General features: G+C 49.4%; 1 protein-coding gene across 2 annotated transcripts in view; it reads right to left on the bottom strand.

Annotated features, from left to right (window-relative positions):
• Positions 1–1,915: 1,915 nt before the first annotated feature.
• The window catches only part of SF3B2 (splicing factor 3b subunit 2), a 31,532-nt gene continuing 17,297 nt past the window's right edge, over positions 1,916–16,150 (bottom strand). For both annotated transcript variants that reach the window (XM_083374443.1, XM_083374442.1), the window contains 12 exons: positions 15,288–15,422; positions 14,811–14,891; positions 13,452–13,679; positions 12,558–12,707; positions 12,365–12,454; positions 11,382–11,489; positions 10,377–10,484; positions 9,395–9,537; positions 8,681–8,782; positions 6,939–7,038; positions 4,923–5,108; positions 1,916–2,171 (listed from right to left, as the gene is read on the bottom strand). In XM_083374443.1, coding sequence (XP_083230569.1) covers positions 2,100–2,171; positions 4,923–5,108; positions 6,939–7,038; positions 8,681–8,782; positions 9,395–9,537; positions 10,377–10,484; positions 11,382–11,489; positions 12,365–12,454; positions 12,558–12,707; positions 13,452–13,679; positions 14,811–14,891; positions 15,288–15,422 — 1,503 coding nt within the window. In that variant the 3' untranslated portion in view covers positions 1,916–2,099. The remainder of the gene's footprint in view (positions 2,172–4,922; positions 5,109–6,938; positions 7,039–8,680; positions 8,783–9,394; positions 9,538–10,376; positions 10,485–11,381; positions 11,490–12,364; positions 12,455–12,557; positions 12,708–13,451; positions 13,680–14,810; positions 14,892–15,287; positions 15,423–16,150) is intronic.

Raw genomic sequence — 16,150 nt, forward strand, 5'->3', positions numbered from 1 at the left:
CCCATCTGGGAAAAACTTTGAAAGAAAAGCTTCTGGCTCCTTTGACCGTTTCTTCTTCCAGCTGCCCCACATCTTAAGAGCAGGGTGCGTTGGTCTGCCAGCAGCGGCTGGAACCCTATACACCCTTCCTTTGTGCTTTTAATCCTCTGCTTTCCCCCCCTCCCCTTCATTTTATCCTTCCCATCCTGCGACCTCCCCCCCTCCCCGTTTTTCCACAATAATGAGACCTAGGGACCACAAAGCAGCCATTGTTTTTTTTTAAAGTTCTGGGAGAAATAGCATCAGACTATTGGAAGATCTTGGGGGGTTGCCTGTGTGCTGGACTGAAAGGCATCTGTGTGTGTTTGTGTGTGTCTGTGTGTGTGATGCAAGGGCGTGGAAAGAGAGAAGGGGCGTGGTAGTCGTCACTGTGGGGAAACCGCCCCCCCAGCTCAAAAACCCATTTAGCGCACCTTGCAATGCTTTGCAAAAAAAAGGGGATGGGATAACGAAAATAGCATTGCCCCTCCCCAAGAGAAATGTCTACAGGCATTTCAAGCTGATCTGGGAGAAATCTAAGCAGGGGTGAAGCTGGTGGGAGGAGAGGCCTCTGGGGAAGCAGGCCTAGGAGTTAAAGCAGGAATAGGAGAGAACATTCGTGAAGCAAATGCCTTTGGCATTCTCGCCCAGAAAGTTCCGTGAATTTGTCTTGTGAAATCGGGCTGGAGTTGCACTTAAAGACTTAGTGCTTCTCAACCTGGTCAACTTTTAAGATAGCTGGATTTCAACTCCCAGAATTCCCCAGTCAGAATTCTTGAAGTGGACCTCAACTCCCAGAATCCCCCAGCCAGCATCCTTGAAGACAGGTGGACTTCAAGTCCCAGAATCCCCCAGCCAGCATCCTTGAAGACAGGTGGACTTGCAAGTCCCAGAATCCCCCAGCCAGCATCCTTGAAGACAGGTGGACTTGCAAGTCCCAGAATCCCCCAGCCGGCATCCTTGAAGACAGGTGGACTTGCAAGTCCCAGAATCCCCCAGCCGGCATCCTTGAAGACAGGTGGACTTGCAAGTCCCAGAATCCCCCAGCCAGCATCCTTGAAGACAGATGGACTTGCAAGTCCCAGAATCCCCCAGCCAGCATCCTTGAAAGTCCCAGAACCCCCCAGCCAGCATCCTTGAAGACAGGTGGACTTGCAAGTCCCAGAATCCCCCAGCCAGCATCCTTGAAGACAGGTGGATTTGCAAGTCCCAGAACCCCCCAGCCAGCATCCTTGAAGACAGGTGGACTTGCAAGTCCCAGAATCCCCCAGCCGGCATCCTTGAAGACAGGTGGACTTGCAAGTCCCAGAATCCCCCAGCCGGCATCCTTGAAGACAGGTGGACTTGCAAGTCCCAGAATCCCCCAGCCAGCATCCTTGAAGACAGATGGACTTGCAAGTCCCAGAATCCCCCAGCCAGCATCCTTGAAAGTCCCAGAACCCCCCAGCCAGCATCCTTGAAGACAGGTGGACTTGCAAGTCCCAGAATCCCCCAGCCAGCATCCTTGAAGACAGGTGGACTTGCAAGTCCCAGAACCCCCCAGCCAGCATCCTTGAAGACAGGTGGACTTGCAAGTCCCAGAATCCCCCAGCCAGCATCCTTGAAGACAGGTGGACTTGCAAGTCCCAGAACCCCCCAGCCAGCATCCTTGAAGACAGGTGGACTTGCAAGTCCCAGAATCCCCCAGCCAGCATCCTTGAAGACAGGTGGACTTGCAAGTCCCAGAATTCCCCAGCCAGCATGCTTTATGAATAGGTGGGCTTCAATTCCCAGAATTCCCAAGCCAGCACGCTTTAAGAGGGTTGGACTTCAACTCCACTTATCTTAAGAGTTCACCAGGTTGAGAAACGCTCCTGAGGGATGTTTTTCCCTTTCATAAAGGGGGGAAAACAAGATCTCCAGAGTACTCTGACTTTTATTTACAAAATAATCCGTTTCTGAGCTCCAATACACAAAGATGAACCAAAAAAAAAAAACGACAAAAAAAACGGGGGAGATTTTTTAGAATAGGCGGCAGGGAGAGACGGACAAGGTGTTATTTAAAAAAAAAACAAGGGAGGAAAAAAAAGTGAGGCGGCTTTTTAAAACTTGAATTCCTTGTACTTCTTGGCCCCAGCTCGGCTGTCCTGGGGCTGCGCTTTCCGCTTCTTTTGCTAAAGGGGAAAAACAAAAACAAACAGATAAATAAATAAATGCATAAATAAAGTTGGGCTTGTTTGTGACAGCTAGTCAGGGATGGACGATTTTCCATAAGCAGGGAATCCGCAAATCCCTCCAATTAGCCCACCAACCTGCCTTTGACCAGCATGAGCATCTCCGGTCCTGGGCTTCCGTGTGAAGATATTCCCAGCGTCCTTTGGGGCCCTCAGCTGCTATTGCAGGGGTCTTCCAACTTGGCCCTTTTAGGACTTGTGGACTTCCAACTCCCAGAATTCCTCAGCCAGGCACAGCGTGGGTGGGAGGTGGAAGTCCACAAGTCCTAAAAGGGCCAAGTTGGAAGACGCCCCCCCCCCCAGGGCTATTGCTTCCTCTTAGCCGAAGAATTGACTTAATACACCTGGAAACAGGTGCCATGTGGGCTTCCATTCACCGGCAAAGTAGCTACTCTCAAGCTTGGCGCTTTGATTTCCAGCAAAGGCCCACGGTCTCACCCGGGGGAGCCCAGAGGATGGCCAGACAACGTGAGGGATACTCTAATTAATATAATGGGAGGGGGGCACATTGAAGCAGTTTTCCTGACAGTGGTTTCTCCTGGCTCTTCTGAGTGAGATACACCAGGTCCCACCTCCCCACCCACCCCCCTCTTTTGATTTTCTAGGGAAGGGCTGCACGGAAGGATGGTTTGATGGCTGGAATAGACCACTGCGTTCCGCAGAGCCCGGGGGAGGCCGTGATGTTGTCACAGGGGATCCACGAAGACTTGGGGGGAAAAAAAACCCGATATAAATTTTGAATTAAGCCTTGGGGGTGGGTGGGTTCTGTGGCCACAAAAGGTATTTATTTAATGGGGGTCCATGGTGAAGAAATGGTGGAGAATCACTGGAAGATGGATGGATAGATGGGAGATGGATGGGTTAATAGATGAATGAATGGATGAGATGGGTGGATAGAATGGATGGATAGGAAAGATAGATGGATAAATAAGATGGATAGGAAAGAAAGAAGATAGTAGACAGAGATGGGAGAGAGAGAGAGAGAGAGAGAGAGAGAGAGAGAGAGAGAGAGAGGCAGAGCAAGATAGATAAGATAGACAGATGATAGACAGACAGATAGACAGACAGACAGACAGATAGATACAGGCAGGCAGGCAGAGCAAGGTAGATAGATAAGATAGATAGATAGATAGAAAGAAAGAAAGAAAGAAAGAAAGAAAGAAAGAAAGAAAGAAAGAAAGAAAGAAAGAAAGAAAGAAAGATAGATAAGACAGACAGATAGAGGCAGGCAGGCAGAGCAAGGTAGATAGATTAGATAGATAGATAGATAGATAGATAGATAGATAGATAGATAGATAGATAGATAGATAGATAGGCAGGCAGATAGAGCAAAATAATATATACACATAGAGATGATAAATAGGCAGACAGATGGTGGATGGATGGATGGATATAGAGATAGCTAGATAGCTAATAGACACAGAGATGATAAATAGACAGACACACACACAATTTTTACAGTCTTGTAAGCTAGGACAACCCTCTGGAAAAGTGGCATGATTTTTTTCCCCTTTTGAATTATCCACCAGCAGTTGCCTGGGAACAGTGCGCTGCAATGGGAAGATGCCAACAGTTGAGGCCAGCACGTTTGCGCTTATTTGAAGAGCATAGCAACGTGTGACTTGAGCGGTGCATTTCGAAGGGTCCCAGGACCCTTGGTGGGTTACAGGGAGTGGGGAGCCAGTGCCCAGACTGAGGCGGCCACAGGTTCACGCCTGGCGGCAAAGGGCCCAACCGCTTCTGGCTGTGCCAAGCTGTAAGATTGACGGCCAAGGACGTTTTTTTTTTTTATTCTGTCACTATTGATTACTGCTTTTAAAACGAGTCGAGCTGGGGAGATTCCAATACGTCGAAAATGAAATGAAAAGGTTCGTATAAGGCTACGTTACATCCCATTAGGAACTCCACCTTTCGGGAAGAGCAGAAATTGAACCAGAATTCGATAGAAGCGCATCGACGGCTTTCAAATACGGTTCCGTAAAAATAAATTAAACCTGAATATTTTTTAAAAAAGACGCTGCCGCCTGGGGAAGCAACAGAGCAGAAGCAGCATTTTTTTTTTAAATTTTAATCCCATTTATCTCCCGCCCTTTCTCCGAAGACTCAGGGCGGCTTACAATCTAAAGCACAAACCAATGTGCTTAGCAATAGCCTTCATTCTATGTATATGCCTGCTTATTAGGGCTTTCGGGGGGCCCCCAAGCGGCATTATTACAAAGTCAGCTTATTGCCCCCAACAATCTGGGTCCTCATTTGACCTACCTCGGAAGGATTTTGGGACTTTTCTCACTGAATATTTTCCCATGTCCAAGGATCAGAGCAGGGTGGGAAGGCTACGGATCAAGCTTTTGATAGCTACTAGAGGATGGAATCCTAGGCCTGGAAGGGACCTTTGAGGTCATCCAGTCCAACCCCCTGCTCAAAGCAGGAGCCTTATACTATCCCGGTCAAATGGTTGTCCAATCTCTTCTTAAAAGCCTCCAACGATGGAGCAGCATAGTTTCTGGTGGCAAGCCGTTCCACGGGTTAATAGTTCTCACGGTTAGGGAATTTCTCCTTAGTTCTAGGTTGCTTCTCTCCTTAACAAGCTTCCACCCTGGACATTTTTGTCCTGCCTTCTGGTGCTTTGGAAGACAAAACTGTTAGCCTTTTTCCCTGTGTTTGATCTCGGGACGTTCAAATCCACCTCACCTTCTGTTTGGCCGCGTGCTCGGCCACCATGTCGCTGAAATCCTCCTTCTCCACCTGGGCCTGCTGCTCCCTCACGTGCTCTTCGTACTTCTGGGTCATAGCCATGGGATCGAGTTCCAATTCCTCCGGCGCCAGGGCGACCTCCACCCCTTGGATTTCGGGGACCGGCCCTTTGCGGCTCATGACCTGTGGGGGAGAGAGAAAGGAGTTGGGCAGGGGGACGGGGAAAGGGTCAGATTAGGGAGGAAGAAAAAAGCCGGGTCTGACCCACTAAGACCCCTTTAAGCGGACGATGGTTTGCTGGGCAGTTTAAAGGGCAGATCTGCAGCTATGGCGCCTTCGCAGCAGCAGACACAAATTTTTGGGAGCCGTGTCAAAAATCATAAGCAACTGGTTAGCTTAACCAGCAACGTTACAGGACAGTGAAATTGAAGTGTTTGTAATTCACAGCACAGCAGTGTTTCTCAACCGTGACAGCTTGAAGATGGGTGGGCTTCAACCCACAGAATTCCCCCAGCCAGCCATGCTTTAAGATGGGTGGACTTCAACTCCCAGAATCCCCCAGCCAGCCATGCTTTAAGATGGGTGGACTTCAACTCCCAGAATCCCCCAGCCAGCCATGCTTTAAGATGAGTCGACTTCAAATCCCAGACTCCCACAGCCAGCGTGCTTTAAGATGGGTGGGCTTCAACTCCAGGATGCTTGCTGGGGAATTCTGGGAGTTGAAGTCCACTCATCTTCCAGCTGCCACAGTTGAGAAACATTTCTTGAAGGAATCCAACCTTCGTCTTTAATGGGAGAGTATAGTTATTATTTTATTATTCAGTCAGGGTTAGGGCTTAGTGTGGGAAGCCAGATTGTGTATTTGGAAGGATGTAGATGATATAAAATCAAACGAGTGACTAGCATGTTGTTCCGTCTTAATTCCAAGAAAACGCGTTTCTGTCTTTGCAGCTGGATATACTGGAAAGTCAAGGGCACTGACAGTCCGGGTGGGTAATTATGGGATTTGTAATCCCATCCCTCTGGAATTGTGAATGTTAAAACAAGCAAAGGCTGTGTTAAAGAGTTCACTCTGCTGAATTAGAAGCGTGCGTGTAATTTATCCCCAAAAAAAAAGGAAATAAATGTTTTCTCTGCTTGCCTTACAGCCATTCTTTTAGTGGCAGTGCGAAGTGACGACAGCAATGAACAAAATGACTTACGACCGGTTTTCACACTTGCAACCGTTGCAGCAAACCTCCCCCCTGCCATGGTCACCTGATCAAAATTCGAGCACTTGGCGATCGGCACGTATTTACGACGGTTGTAGCGTCCCGGGGTCGTGTCACTTAACAACTGCATGATTCACTTAGCAACCGTGGCGAAACAGCAATAAAAAATCAGCGGCAGCTGAATTAAACCGATCAGCTTAGCAGCGGAAATTCAGTAGGGATCGTAAGTCAAGGGCTAGCTGTGTCCCACAGCTAACAAGGGTACTTCTCGACTTACAGCCGTCCGTTTAGCGACTGCTCGAAGTTACGACGGCACTGAAGAAAAAGGACTCATGGCCGTTTCCCCCACTTTACATTCGGGTGGCTTGACAATTGGCTCATATTAATGACGGTCGCAACGTCCCAGGCTCCTGTGATTCCCCCTTTTGCAACCTTCTGACCAGCAGAGTCAATGGAGGAAGCCAGATTGACTTAACAACCCTGCTCCTAACTCAAACAACTGCAGCGATTCACTTCAGAAATGCGGCAGGAAAAGTTGCAACGTGGGGAAAACTGACTTTTAAGAAATTTCTCACTTAGCAACAATTGGGGTCGTTAAGTCGAGGGCGACCTGTGACGCAAAGGCCAGGACTCAAAAGCCACATTCTAACTAGACTACAATTCCCAGCATTCCGTAGAAAGTTGAAATTTGAAGTTTACGCCCTACTATGCCACCAGATGAAGTTGGCAGGGCTTCAGGGGCAAGGAGAAAAGGGTCTCTAGGGCCCACCTTAAGCCAAGGAGAGACCAACCCAATCCTTACCGTGGCCATGTCATAGATGTGGGTGGACCCCATCATGGCACCCCCGACCGTTGGCATCCGCTTCTCCGGCAGAACCGTGAAAAGCTGGGGCGTCTCGCTGCTGTTGGAGCAGGTAAGAGCGAGCAGGAAGGAAAGGGGAAAAAAATTAAGAGTACCGTGAAGTGGTTTATAAGTCTAAGTTGAAGAGAAAATGACGGAAAAAAACCTATAGAGTTTAAGCCAGAACTATTTTTGCTAGTCACAATTGCAGGAAACCATGAGAAAAGAGTGCATATGTTTAATTTCTACATAATATTAACTGCAGCAAGAACTGTATTCGCTCCATATTGGAAAAAATGAAGATCTACCAACGGAGGAAGTCTTAATTAAAAAAAAAAATTTTTAGAATGTGCAGAAATGGAGAGATTTGACGTTGAAAACGAAAGAGAGAAAAAAAGACTCAATTTATTTTAGAACCTGGGATACCTTTTATCGTTGGCTAGAAAAAAACGAGGTAGAGAGAAAGGAACTTAGGATGTATCGGTAAGCTAGTTATTGAAATCCAGACAACATGTTGCTGACAAAATATCAAGCGCTTGTGATTCTAAAAAACTAATAAATATATATATATATATTAAAAAGTCTAAGTGCTATTGCTAGTCCTGCCTTCCTTTTATTTTTTATCGAGCACTTCAAAGCACATTTAGAAACAAGTGCCAGCAAGAACATGAAAAAAAATAAGTGCTATTGCTATTCTGTTCTATCCTATCCTATCCTATCCTAGTGTTGTGATTCAGGGTCAGCCTGTGGGTTCGGTAGTTGGGTCGGACGACTCAGAGGAGGAGGAGGGGGGTGTTGAAGAGCTTGCTGAGGGGATTGGACAGCTTGATGAGAGCCCCCAGCAAGGCCCCTCTCATCTGGTCACGATGCAGACCCAGCTGTGTGAGCCTGACAGCGTGGATGATGACCCACAGCTGGCCCTGTTCAAGGACGCCCGACGCAGGAGGCAGTCAATTAGGAGTAAACAGAGGAAGGCAATGGGGCTCCTCGGAAGGAGGCAGAGAGAAGCCACACCCTGAACTCTATATAAGGGGAATGTGTGGGGAGGGCTGGTTTGCTGAAGGCAACCGCTCGGATAGTTCATGTTTCTTTAAGCTCCTGTTTCTTGGTTTGTCTTGTTCCGTTTGTTTTTGTTGCAATAAATTTGGCAGGCATAATTCCAGCCTCTTGCCGTTTGTAAAGGGGTTGTCCCTGCCTTTTCTGCAGGGCCGGTAGCAGGCTGGTACAGAACACCTATTTCCATTCTATCCCATCCCATCTTATCCTATCCCCCTTGAAGTTTTCCTTTAGCCTCCTCATTGCTCTTCCCTCCTGTGTTGTGTCTTTAAGGGTTATCTTGCAGTTACTAAGCTATTCCTTTGAAAGGCCAACACAAAGTGTGAAGTTAGCTAAATCTCTAGAGCAGGGGTCCCCAAGCCCCCGGTCCGTGGACCAGCACCGGTCCGTGGCAAGCCAGAAGCTGGGCCACGCAAACGAAGCAAAGTCCCATCCGTGGGATGCAGGCAGCACGCAAAAACCACGCCGCCTCTGGTCCGTGGGAAAATGTCTTTCCGCGGAACCGGTCCCTGGTAGCCCAAAAGTTGAGGGCCCCTGTTCTAAGAGTTCTCAAAACCCAACTTCCTCCCCGCCAAAGACGGTCTGCTGGCCCCCGAGGGGAGACGGGACGTGAAGAGAGCGGGAAAGGGAATCAAAAGCCAATTTACCCGTCCATGGCTTCCTCGATCTTCTTCTTACGCAGCTCAATCAGCTCCGGCGTCTCCATGCCGGCGGGCACCGAAGAGAAGCCCCCTGGTGTGATTAGGCCGCTGGGAGGAAGAGGAGGGAGAGGGGGGGGGTCAGAACCACAGGACAAAATTTTAACTGGGGTCAACCAGGAGGCCTGGTTAGCGAAGTCATTTATTTGGGGTGGGGATAAAAAAAATCAAACAATGGACCAAATCCGAAACTAGTCAGCCGGCTCTAGTCGCCGCCCGATTTGCCCGACAGGCTGCTAGGAAACAGGGCGAGACGTCACGGGTGGAAGACCGGCCTGGAAACTAAGGAGGCAAGAACCAGTTAACCAGCGGAACGGCTTGCCACTAGAAGTTGTGGCCGCTTCGGACAAGCGTTTGACCGGGATGGTATAAGGCCTCCTTGCCTTGACCTGGAGGTTGGACTAGAAGATCTCCAGGGTCCCTCCCCAAACTCGGGTTATTCTGTAATTCTGAAGCTCAACTGACAGGTGATTCGGGGAGTGGGGGGGGGAGAGGAGGCTGCTGGTTCTTATCCAGCTCGTAGATCAGCAGCCAGTCCCAGTCCGACGTTTTCCTATGGACCATCCTGACTCTGAGCAATAGGTTTCCATGGAGATTTGGATGCTTTTATCATCACATCTCCCCTGTTTGGAAATCCCCCCCCCACTACAGAGAGAGCCTGACCTATCTGCTGGCGTGATAAAGCCAGTCTCGTCCGGCTTCTCTTCGTCGCTGTCCTCGTCTTCCTCCTCCTCCGAGGATTCTTCGTCTGAAGGCTCCAGTTCTCCCCAAGGGGTCCGATCCACCTCTTCTTCTTCGGCCTTGGCCTGAGGGAGGGAGGGAAGAAGGAAATTGAAAGAGAAAGGAAGGAGGGAAAAAGAATTGGAAGGAAGAAAGAAGGAAAGAAGGAAAAAGAATTAAAAGGAAGGAAGGAAGGAGGGAAGGAAAGAAAGACGGAAGGAGGAAAAGAAGGAGGGAGGGAGGGAAGGAAGGAGGGAAGATGTCAATTTTGGAAGTAAGGAAGGAAGGAAGGAAATTGAGAGAGAGGAAGGAAGAAGGGAAAAAGTATAGGAAGGAAGGAAGGAAGGACGTGGAGGGAGGGAGGAAAGAAGGAATGAAATTGAAAGAGAGAAAGGGAGGAAGGAAAAAGAATTGGAAGGAAAAAGGAAGAAAACAAGGAAGGAAAAAGAATTGGAGGAAGGAAGGAAGGAAGGAAGGAAGGAAGAAAAGGGAGGGAGGGAAGGAGGATGTCAATTTGGTATAATAAAAAAAGTATAATACAGAAGGCCTGAACTGTGACTGGGACACTCTTAACAGCTGGGAGCTGAAGTCTACAAGCAAGCGTCTTCCAACGTGGCCCTTTGATGACTTATGGACTTCAACTCCCAGAATTCCTCATTCAGGCAGGCTGGCTGAGGAATTCTGGGAGTTGAAGTCCAAAAACAGGGGTCATCCAACGTGGCCCCTTGATGACTTGTGGACTTCAACTCCCAAAATTCCTCAGCTAGGCAGGCAGGCAGGCTGGCTGAGGAATTCTGGGAGTTGAAGTCTACAAGCAAGGGTCTTCCAACGTGGCCCTTGGATGACTTGGCTGAGGAATTCTGGGAGTTGAAGTCCACAAGTCATCCAAGGGCCACGTTGGAAGACCCCCGCTGTAAAGGCATACCTGGAATTCAGTAGCGTTGGTCCCAAAGACATCTCCGTACAGGGGCTTCCCTGTCTCGTCGACAGGTGGCTTACCCCAGCCTCCGGCATGATATCCAAACGAACATCCCTGTAGGAAAAAAAAAATAAAATAAGCCACAGGGCTAGTTCTTTGGCAGCCGCCTAAAACTAGCCATGATTCTGCGTTCCGCACAACCTTCTTAAGCAAGATGCGTCGAGAAGCGTGGCCGAGATTTAGCAGAATTGCCCAGTTTGAGCGAATACATTTGTAACCCCGCAGCAGAAAACGATTGAATTGTCTTTCCTTTTTTTTTTTTTTTTTTTTGCTTTTAGAAATTGTCACTGGAAATTTTACAAAGGGCGTAAAAACGGACAGAAACCGGGAAAAAAGCAGAAAAAAAAAGAGAGCAAATGAAATTTTTTTTAAAAAAGGCCAAAGGGCTGAAAGAATAAAGAGAAATCCAAAGAGGAAACTTCCAATAAACAACAAAGTGATGTCTTACTGCACAATTGGAAAAAAAGCTCACTTTCCCCCCCATTATCCAGTTTTTCTTCTCCTCACAGAAACGACAATTCGTTAAGTGCAATGCAAAAAGTCTGTCAAGGGCTTCCAATCAGCCGTAAATGTAGACATTACGGGACCTTGATGCTCCCTGAGCTCCTTTTCTCGCAGACGTTTCCTTACCCAACTAGGGAACATCATCACTGCTGCATGAGGATGCACGGATGACGTTACCTAAGTTTGGGTAATGACACGTCTGCAAAAAAACAACCCAGTTCGGGGAGCACCGAGGACCCCCTGATAAATGCAAGATATTGTTCCTTCTCTAATCCATTTCTTTTTTATTTTTTTCCCTTTAACCGACAATCTTCCTACGGTCTGCCAGCTGGCGGTTGAGGCAGCAAGATTCCCGCCTCTTTTGTTGCTTTGCAGATTGCGAGGCTGGTTGTGACCCTCGAAAGAACGGGAGGAAGCGCTGAAGGGGTTAGAAGGCTTTTAACTCACCTCTGGGATGGGAGAATTTAAACCCGGGATTTTCAAGTTGGGGTAGGAAGGCGGTGGGCCGTAGCGCTGCATGGCGATCAGCCACGGAGGAGGAACTTTGTGGGCGTTCTTTGAGACACACAAACACACATACACAGGGAGAGAGAGAGAGAGAGAGAGAGAGAGAGAGAGAGAGAGAGAGAGTGAGAGTGTTAGTGACGGACGCCTCGCCATGCCCCTCATCTCCTGCCCCCGTGTTCTTTGCAATCATCCTATCTGGAAATCTAGAAAATATCGACTAAACCCAATCAATTGGCAACAGCAGACATATTGCTACTGCTAAGCTTGTAAGCCGCCCTGAGTCTTCGGAGAAGGGCGGGATATAAATGGAATTTAAATAAATATATATATATATATTCTGCTCCACAATGCTGTAAACCGGGGCTTGCTAACCTCGGCAACTTTTAAGAACCGGAATTCCTCAGCCAGCCTGCATAAAGCCAAGATTAAATGGCTGGTAGGAATGTGGGGCGAGGGAGTGTGTGTGTGTGTGTGATTATTTCATTATTTCTATTTCTTTTATATTGTGCTTTTACGTCCTGTCGGCCGCCTTTGAGTCGCAAATGTGCCAGGGGGCATCGATATCAATTTTCTAAATACATGATCCACCCTCGTTTTTCGCGTGGGCTTGTCACTGATGCAGTTTTGGTGTCTTTTTTATTTTTTTAATGAAAGGCCGTGACGGCTCAGCGGTGGAGACCCGACTGCCTGCGTGACGGGTGAGCTCCCGCCCCTTGCTCCCGCTCCTGCCCACCTCACTGTTTGAAAGCAGGGCAAATGCGAGTAGATAAATAGGTACCACTTCGGTGGGAAGGTAACAGCGTTCCATGCGCCTTGGGCGTAATAGCCACGCTGGCCACGGAAACTGTCTTCGGACAACTCCCTCGGTTAAGAAACGGATGAGCACCGTTCCTGTCGGAGCTAGCGGCTTCCCGACGACTTACCGGCCCCACGGGCATCCCCAGGGCGATGCGCAGCTCATCCGAAAGATCTCCCGGCTTCTTCTCCTTCAGGCGCGTCTCGAACTCCTTGCCCTGGGGGGGGGGGAAGAGGAGGAAAGGGAAAGGAGTCGGCAAGGGGAGCGCCCCGCTAGCCTCGTTCCCGTCCGGCGGAGGGAAGGAGGGGCGGCCTGCTCACCTCGTAGTACAAATCGCCGTGAATGGTCAGCTTGGGCTTCGTCTGCCACTTGAAGAAGGCGTCGTGCAGCTTCTGGTAATCGATGTCGATTTTGCCCATCTTCGGGCGGACTTTCTCCCGCATTTTTGATTTCATGGTTTTCTGCTCCTCCTGGAGGGACAGGGAGGGAACAGCCACAGGAGAGTCAGCCGGCGAGAAAGGGTCGGGCGGGAAGAATCAGGAGCATGGGATCGGTTGCGGCTGTGCCCGAGTCTTTCGTCGGCTGCGCGTAATCCTCGACTTACGGCCACAATGGGGCCCGACGCGTCTGTTGTTAACCGAGACTTCTGCGAGGTGAGTTTTGCCCCATTTGGAGAGCTTTTCCCGCCACGCTTCCAGGGTCACGCGGTTCCCCCCTTTGGCGGCCTTCCGACAAGCCGAGTCAACGGGAGAGCCGGATTCGCTGAAGAACCGCGGGTGGCTGACTTCACAGCTGCCGTGATTCGCGTCGCGGCCAGGAAGGCCGCAAAATGGGGCAAAGCTCGCTGAACGAATGTCTCACTTAGCAACAGAAATTGGGGTCGTTAAGTCGAGGGCTGCCTCTACCGTGTTGCTGACTTCACAACTGCGGTGACTCGCGTCGCGGCGGTGGCCAGGCAGGCCGTAAAGTGGAGCAAAAGTCGCTTAACAGACGTTTCCCTTAGCGACAGACCTTTCGAGCTCAACTGCGGTCGTAACTCGAGGACTAACTCTGCTGCCTATTCTGTGGATGCTTTTCATTTTGCTGTGGATTTATTTCGCGGGGAGTCTCTCCCTTTCGTGCAAACAGCCAGGCTGCAGTTGTGGAACGGCTCCGTGTGTGTGCGTGTGTGCGTGTGTGTGTGTGCACACACACAACAAAGCTTCCTACCACACCTTTTCCTGTAGGGCTTCCCTCATCTCTTGGATCCCGGTGCGCTTAATGAATTCCGGCAGCTCAAACGGAGGCTTCTCGATCCCTCTCTTCCCCTGCAGATATTTGCGCTTGAAGCACCAGTGGCGGGGGACGGGGACCGAGTTGCGGGTGGCCTTCAAGTGGACTAGCAGCTTGGGATCCTGCGCCGTCACATCGTGCATCTCCACCACATCGGGGCGGGCCACCAGCTGCCAGGAACGAAAGGCAAAATAAATAAATGAATGAAAAATAAAAATAAAATTAAGTCCATTCTCTGCTGGGTTTTTCCCAACTGCCTTTATTTATTTATGGAACTGGATATTTTATTTGGCCAAGCGTGATTAGGCCCGTCAACCAAGTGGCGGAAGTTCAACAGGGAAAGCTTTCCCCTCCCCTCTGCACTGGGGTGAGTTGATGCAGCATCGGTGGCGTCTGAGCCTTGGGCCAAATCTTCCACCTGTTTAGTTTCGTAGCTTTAATGTGATTTTTTTAAAGTCGTGTCCGTTGGGGTTGGCCAGCCACTCGTCTGGAAGGGAATGGGGTCTCCTGCCTGAGCAGGGGGTTGGACTAGAAGACCTCTAAGGTCCCTTCCAATCCCACGAGTCTACGTTCTACATGACTCTGGGCAACTTACAACTGAGCCTTCCTTTTCTCCAAATTTCTGATCGGGCAGCTGCCTTCCAATGGCCCCCAAACAGGCATCCACACTGGGCATGTTTTACTGGGCACGCTCCAGCAGAAAACAGGCTGGGCTCCAGGTCTCAGCTCGCCCACGGAAGCCTGCCGAGCGCCTGGCGCCAGTGGGCAAACAGAATCTAGACGTCTCCCCTAGAAAGTGGGAGATGGCGAGTTCTAGTCCCAGCTTAGACGTCAAAGCCGGCTGGGTGACTTTGGGCCAATCACCAGGAGACGGTGAGTTCTAGTCCCGCCTTAGCCACGAAAGTCAGCTGGTTGACTCTGGACCGCTCTCTCTCTTAGCCCAATCCAGGCTAGAAAGCAGGAGACGGCGAGTTCTAGTCTTACTTAGACATGAAAGTTGGCTGGGTGACTTTGGGCCGATCACCAGGAGACGGTGAGTTCTAGTCCCGCCTTAGCCATGAAAGGAGGAGGAGGAGGAGGACGACTATGGGGTCCTAGTTGCTCCGTAAGCTGGGTTGTTTTCTTGCAGACGTTTCATGACCCAAACTAGGTAACATCATCAGTGTGAGAAGGGAATGGGGTTTGTGGAGAGGAGGAGGAGGAGGAAGGAGCATTAAGTATGTTCATCAAGTTACTTAGAAAATAAAAAGGTGGGAGAAAAATCTAATCAACGAATCCATAAAATAAATGAAAGCCCCCACCTGCTTCAGCTCCGCCACAGTAAAACGGTTCATCCGTCGCAGTTTCTTCTTGGACAATTTGGGAGCTTCCGGCTTCTTTTCCTGAATTTGTTTTTGGGAGGGAGGGAGGGAGGGAGGGAGAGAGAGAGAGAGAGAGAGAAAGTTTCTTATCTGCATAGCGACTTCCCCCTGTTATCTTATAGGGGAAGCTTATCAGAAGGGCTGACACAGGTCCCTTTTTTGCCATCTGTCCCCTTGAAATCTGGGGTGAACTGCCCCTACGGCTGGAGGTTCCACTTCTGTTCTAACAACCCCAAAACCAAGAGACTTCTTTTACTCTGGGGTGAACTGCCCCTACGGCTGGAGGTTCCACTTCTGTTCTAACAACCCCAAACCAAGAGACTTCATTTCAAACAGAAAGCTAAAGAGAACAAGGCATTCTCCCATCAGCCCGACACACACACACACACACACACACACACGCACACACACTCTCACCTGCTCATCGTCAGAGCTGTCGTCACTGTCCTTCCGCTCTTCCTCAAATCCCTTCTTCTTTGGCACAGCCGAAGCGGCCAGCTTGTCTGCTTTCTCTGGCTCCTTTTCCTTGTCCTTCTTAACGTCGTCGGTCAGCTGTGAGGGAGGAAGGGAGGACAAGAGTCCGGGAGGGATTATTGCCCAGAAGGCAGAGCAAGTGGCAGGCAGTCCTCAACTTGCAACCGTTCCTTTAGAGTCCGTTTGAAGTTGCAAGAGCCCTGGGAAAAAGTGACTTATGAGCAGTTTTCGCATTTGCGACCGTGGCAGCATCCCCCGTGGTCCTGTGCTCAAAATTCAGACGCTTGGAAACTGACTCCCATTTATGACGGTCGCCACGTCCAAGGGGGGGTGTCACGTGATCCCCTTTCGCGACCTTCCGACAATGGGGAAAGCCGGATTCGCTTAATGACCGTGGGGCTAGCTTAACATCTGCAGCGATCCAACAGTGGCAAGCAAGGGGCAAAACTCACTTAACAAATGTCTCGCTTAGTGATGTGAACTCTGGGGTCAACTGTGGTCGTTAAGTCGAGGACTACCTGTACAGTTTTAGTTTACTAAAGCATCAGCAAGTACATACATGTACATATACATTAGCTATCGAACGATAACATCTGTCCCCTTGTAAGTCTGTGGCTCCCTTTTATGGTGAATTTATTCTGGGTTTTATCTTAGTTTTATATATTCTCTCCATTATTGTATTGTGTGTACGTGTGTGTGTGTGTGTGTGTAGATATGTGCATGTGTGTATGTGTGTGTATATATACACATACATACTATATGCATATGCATATACACATACACATATATTTATACACATATATCTA

The sequence above is a fragment of the Vipera ursinii genome (assembly GCF_947247035.1).
Source record: "Vipera ursinii genome assembly, chromosome: 15".
NCBI classification, from domain to species: Eukaryota; Metazoa; Chordata; class Lepidosauria; order Squamata; family Viperidae; genus Vipera; species Vipera ursinii.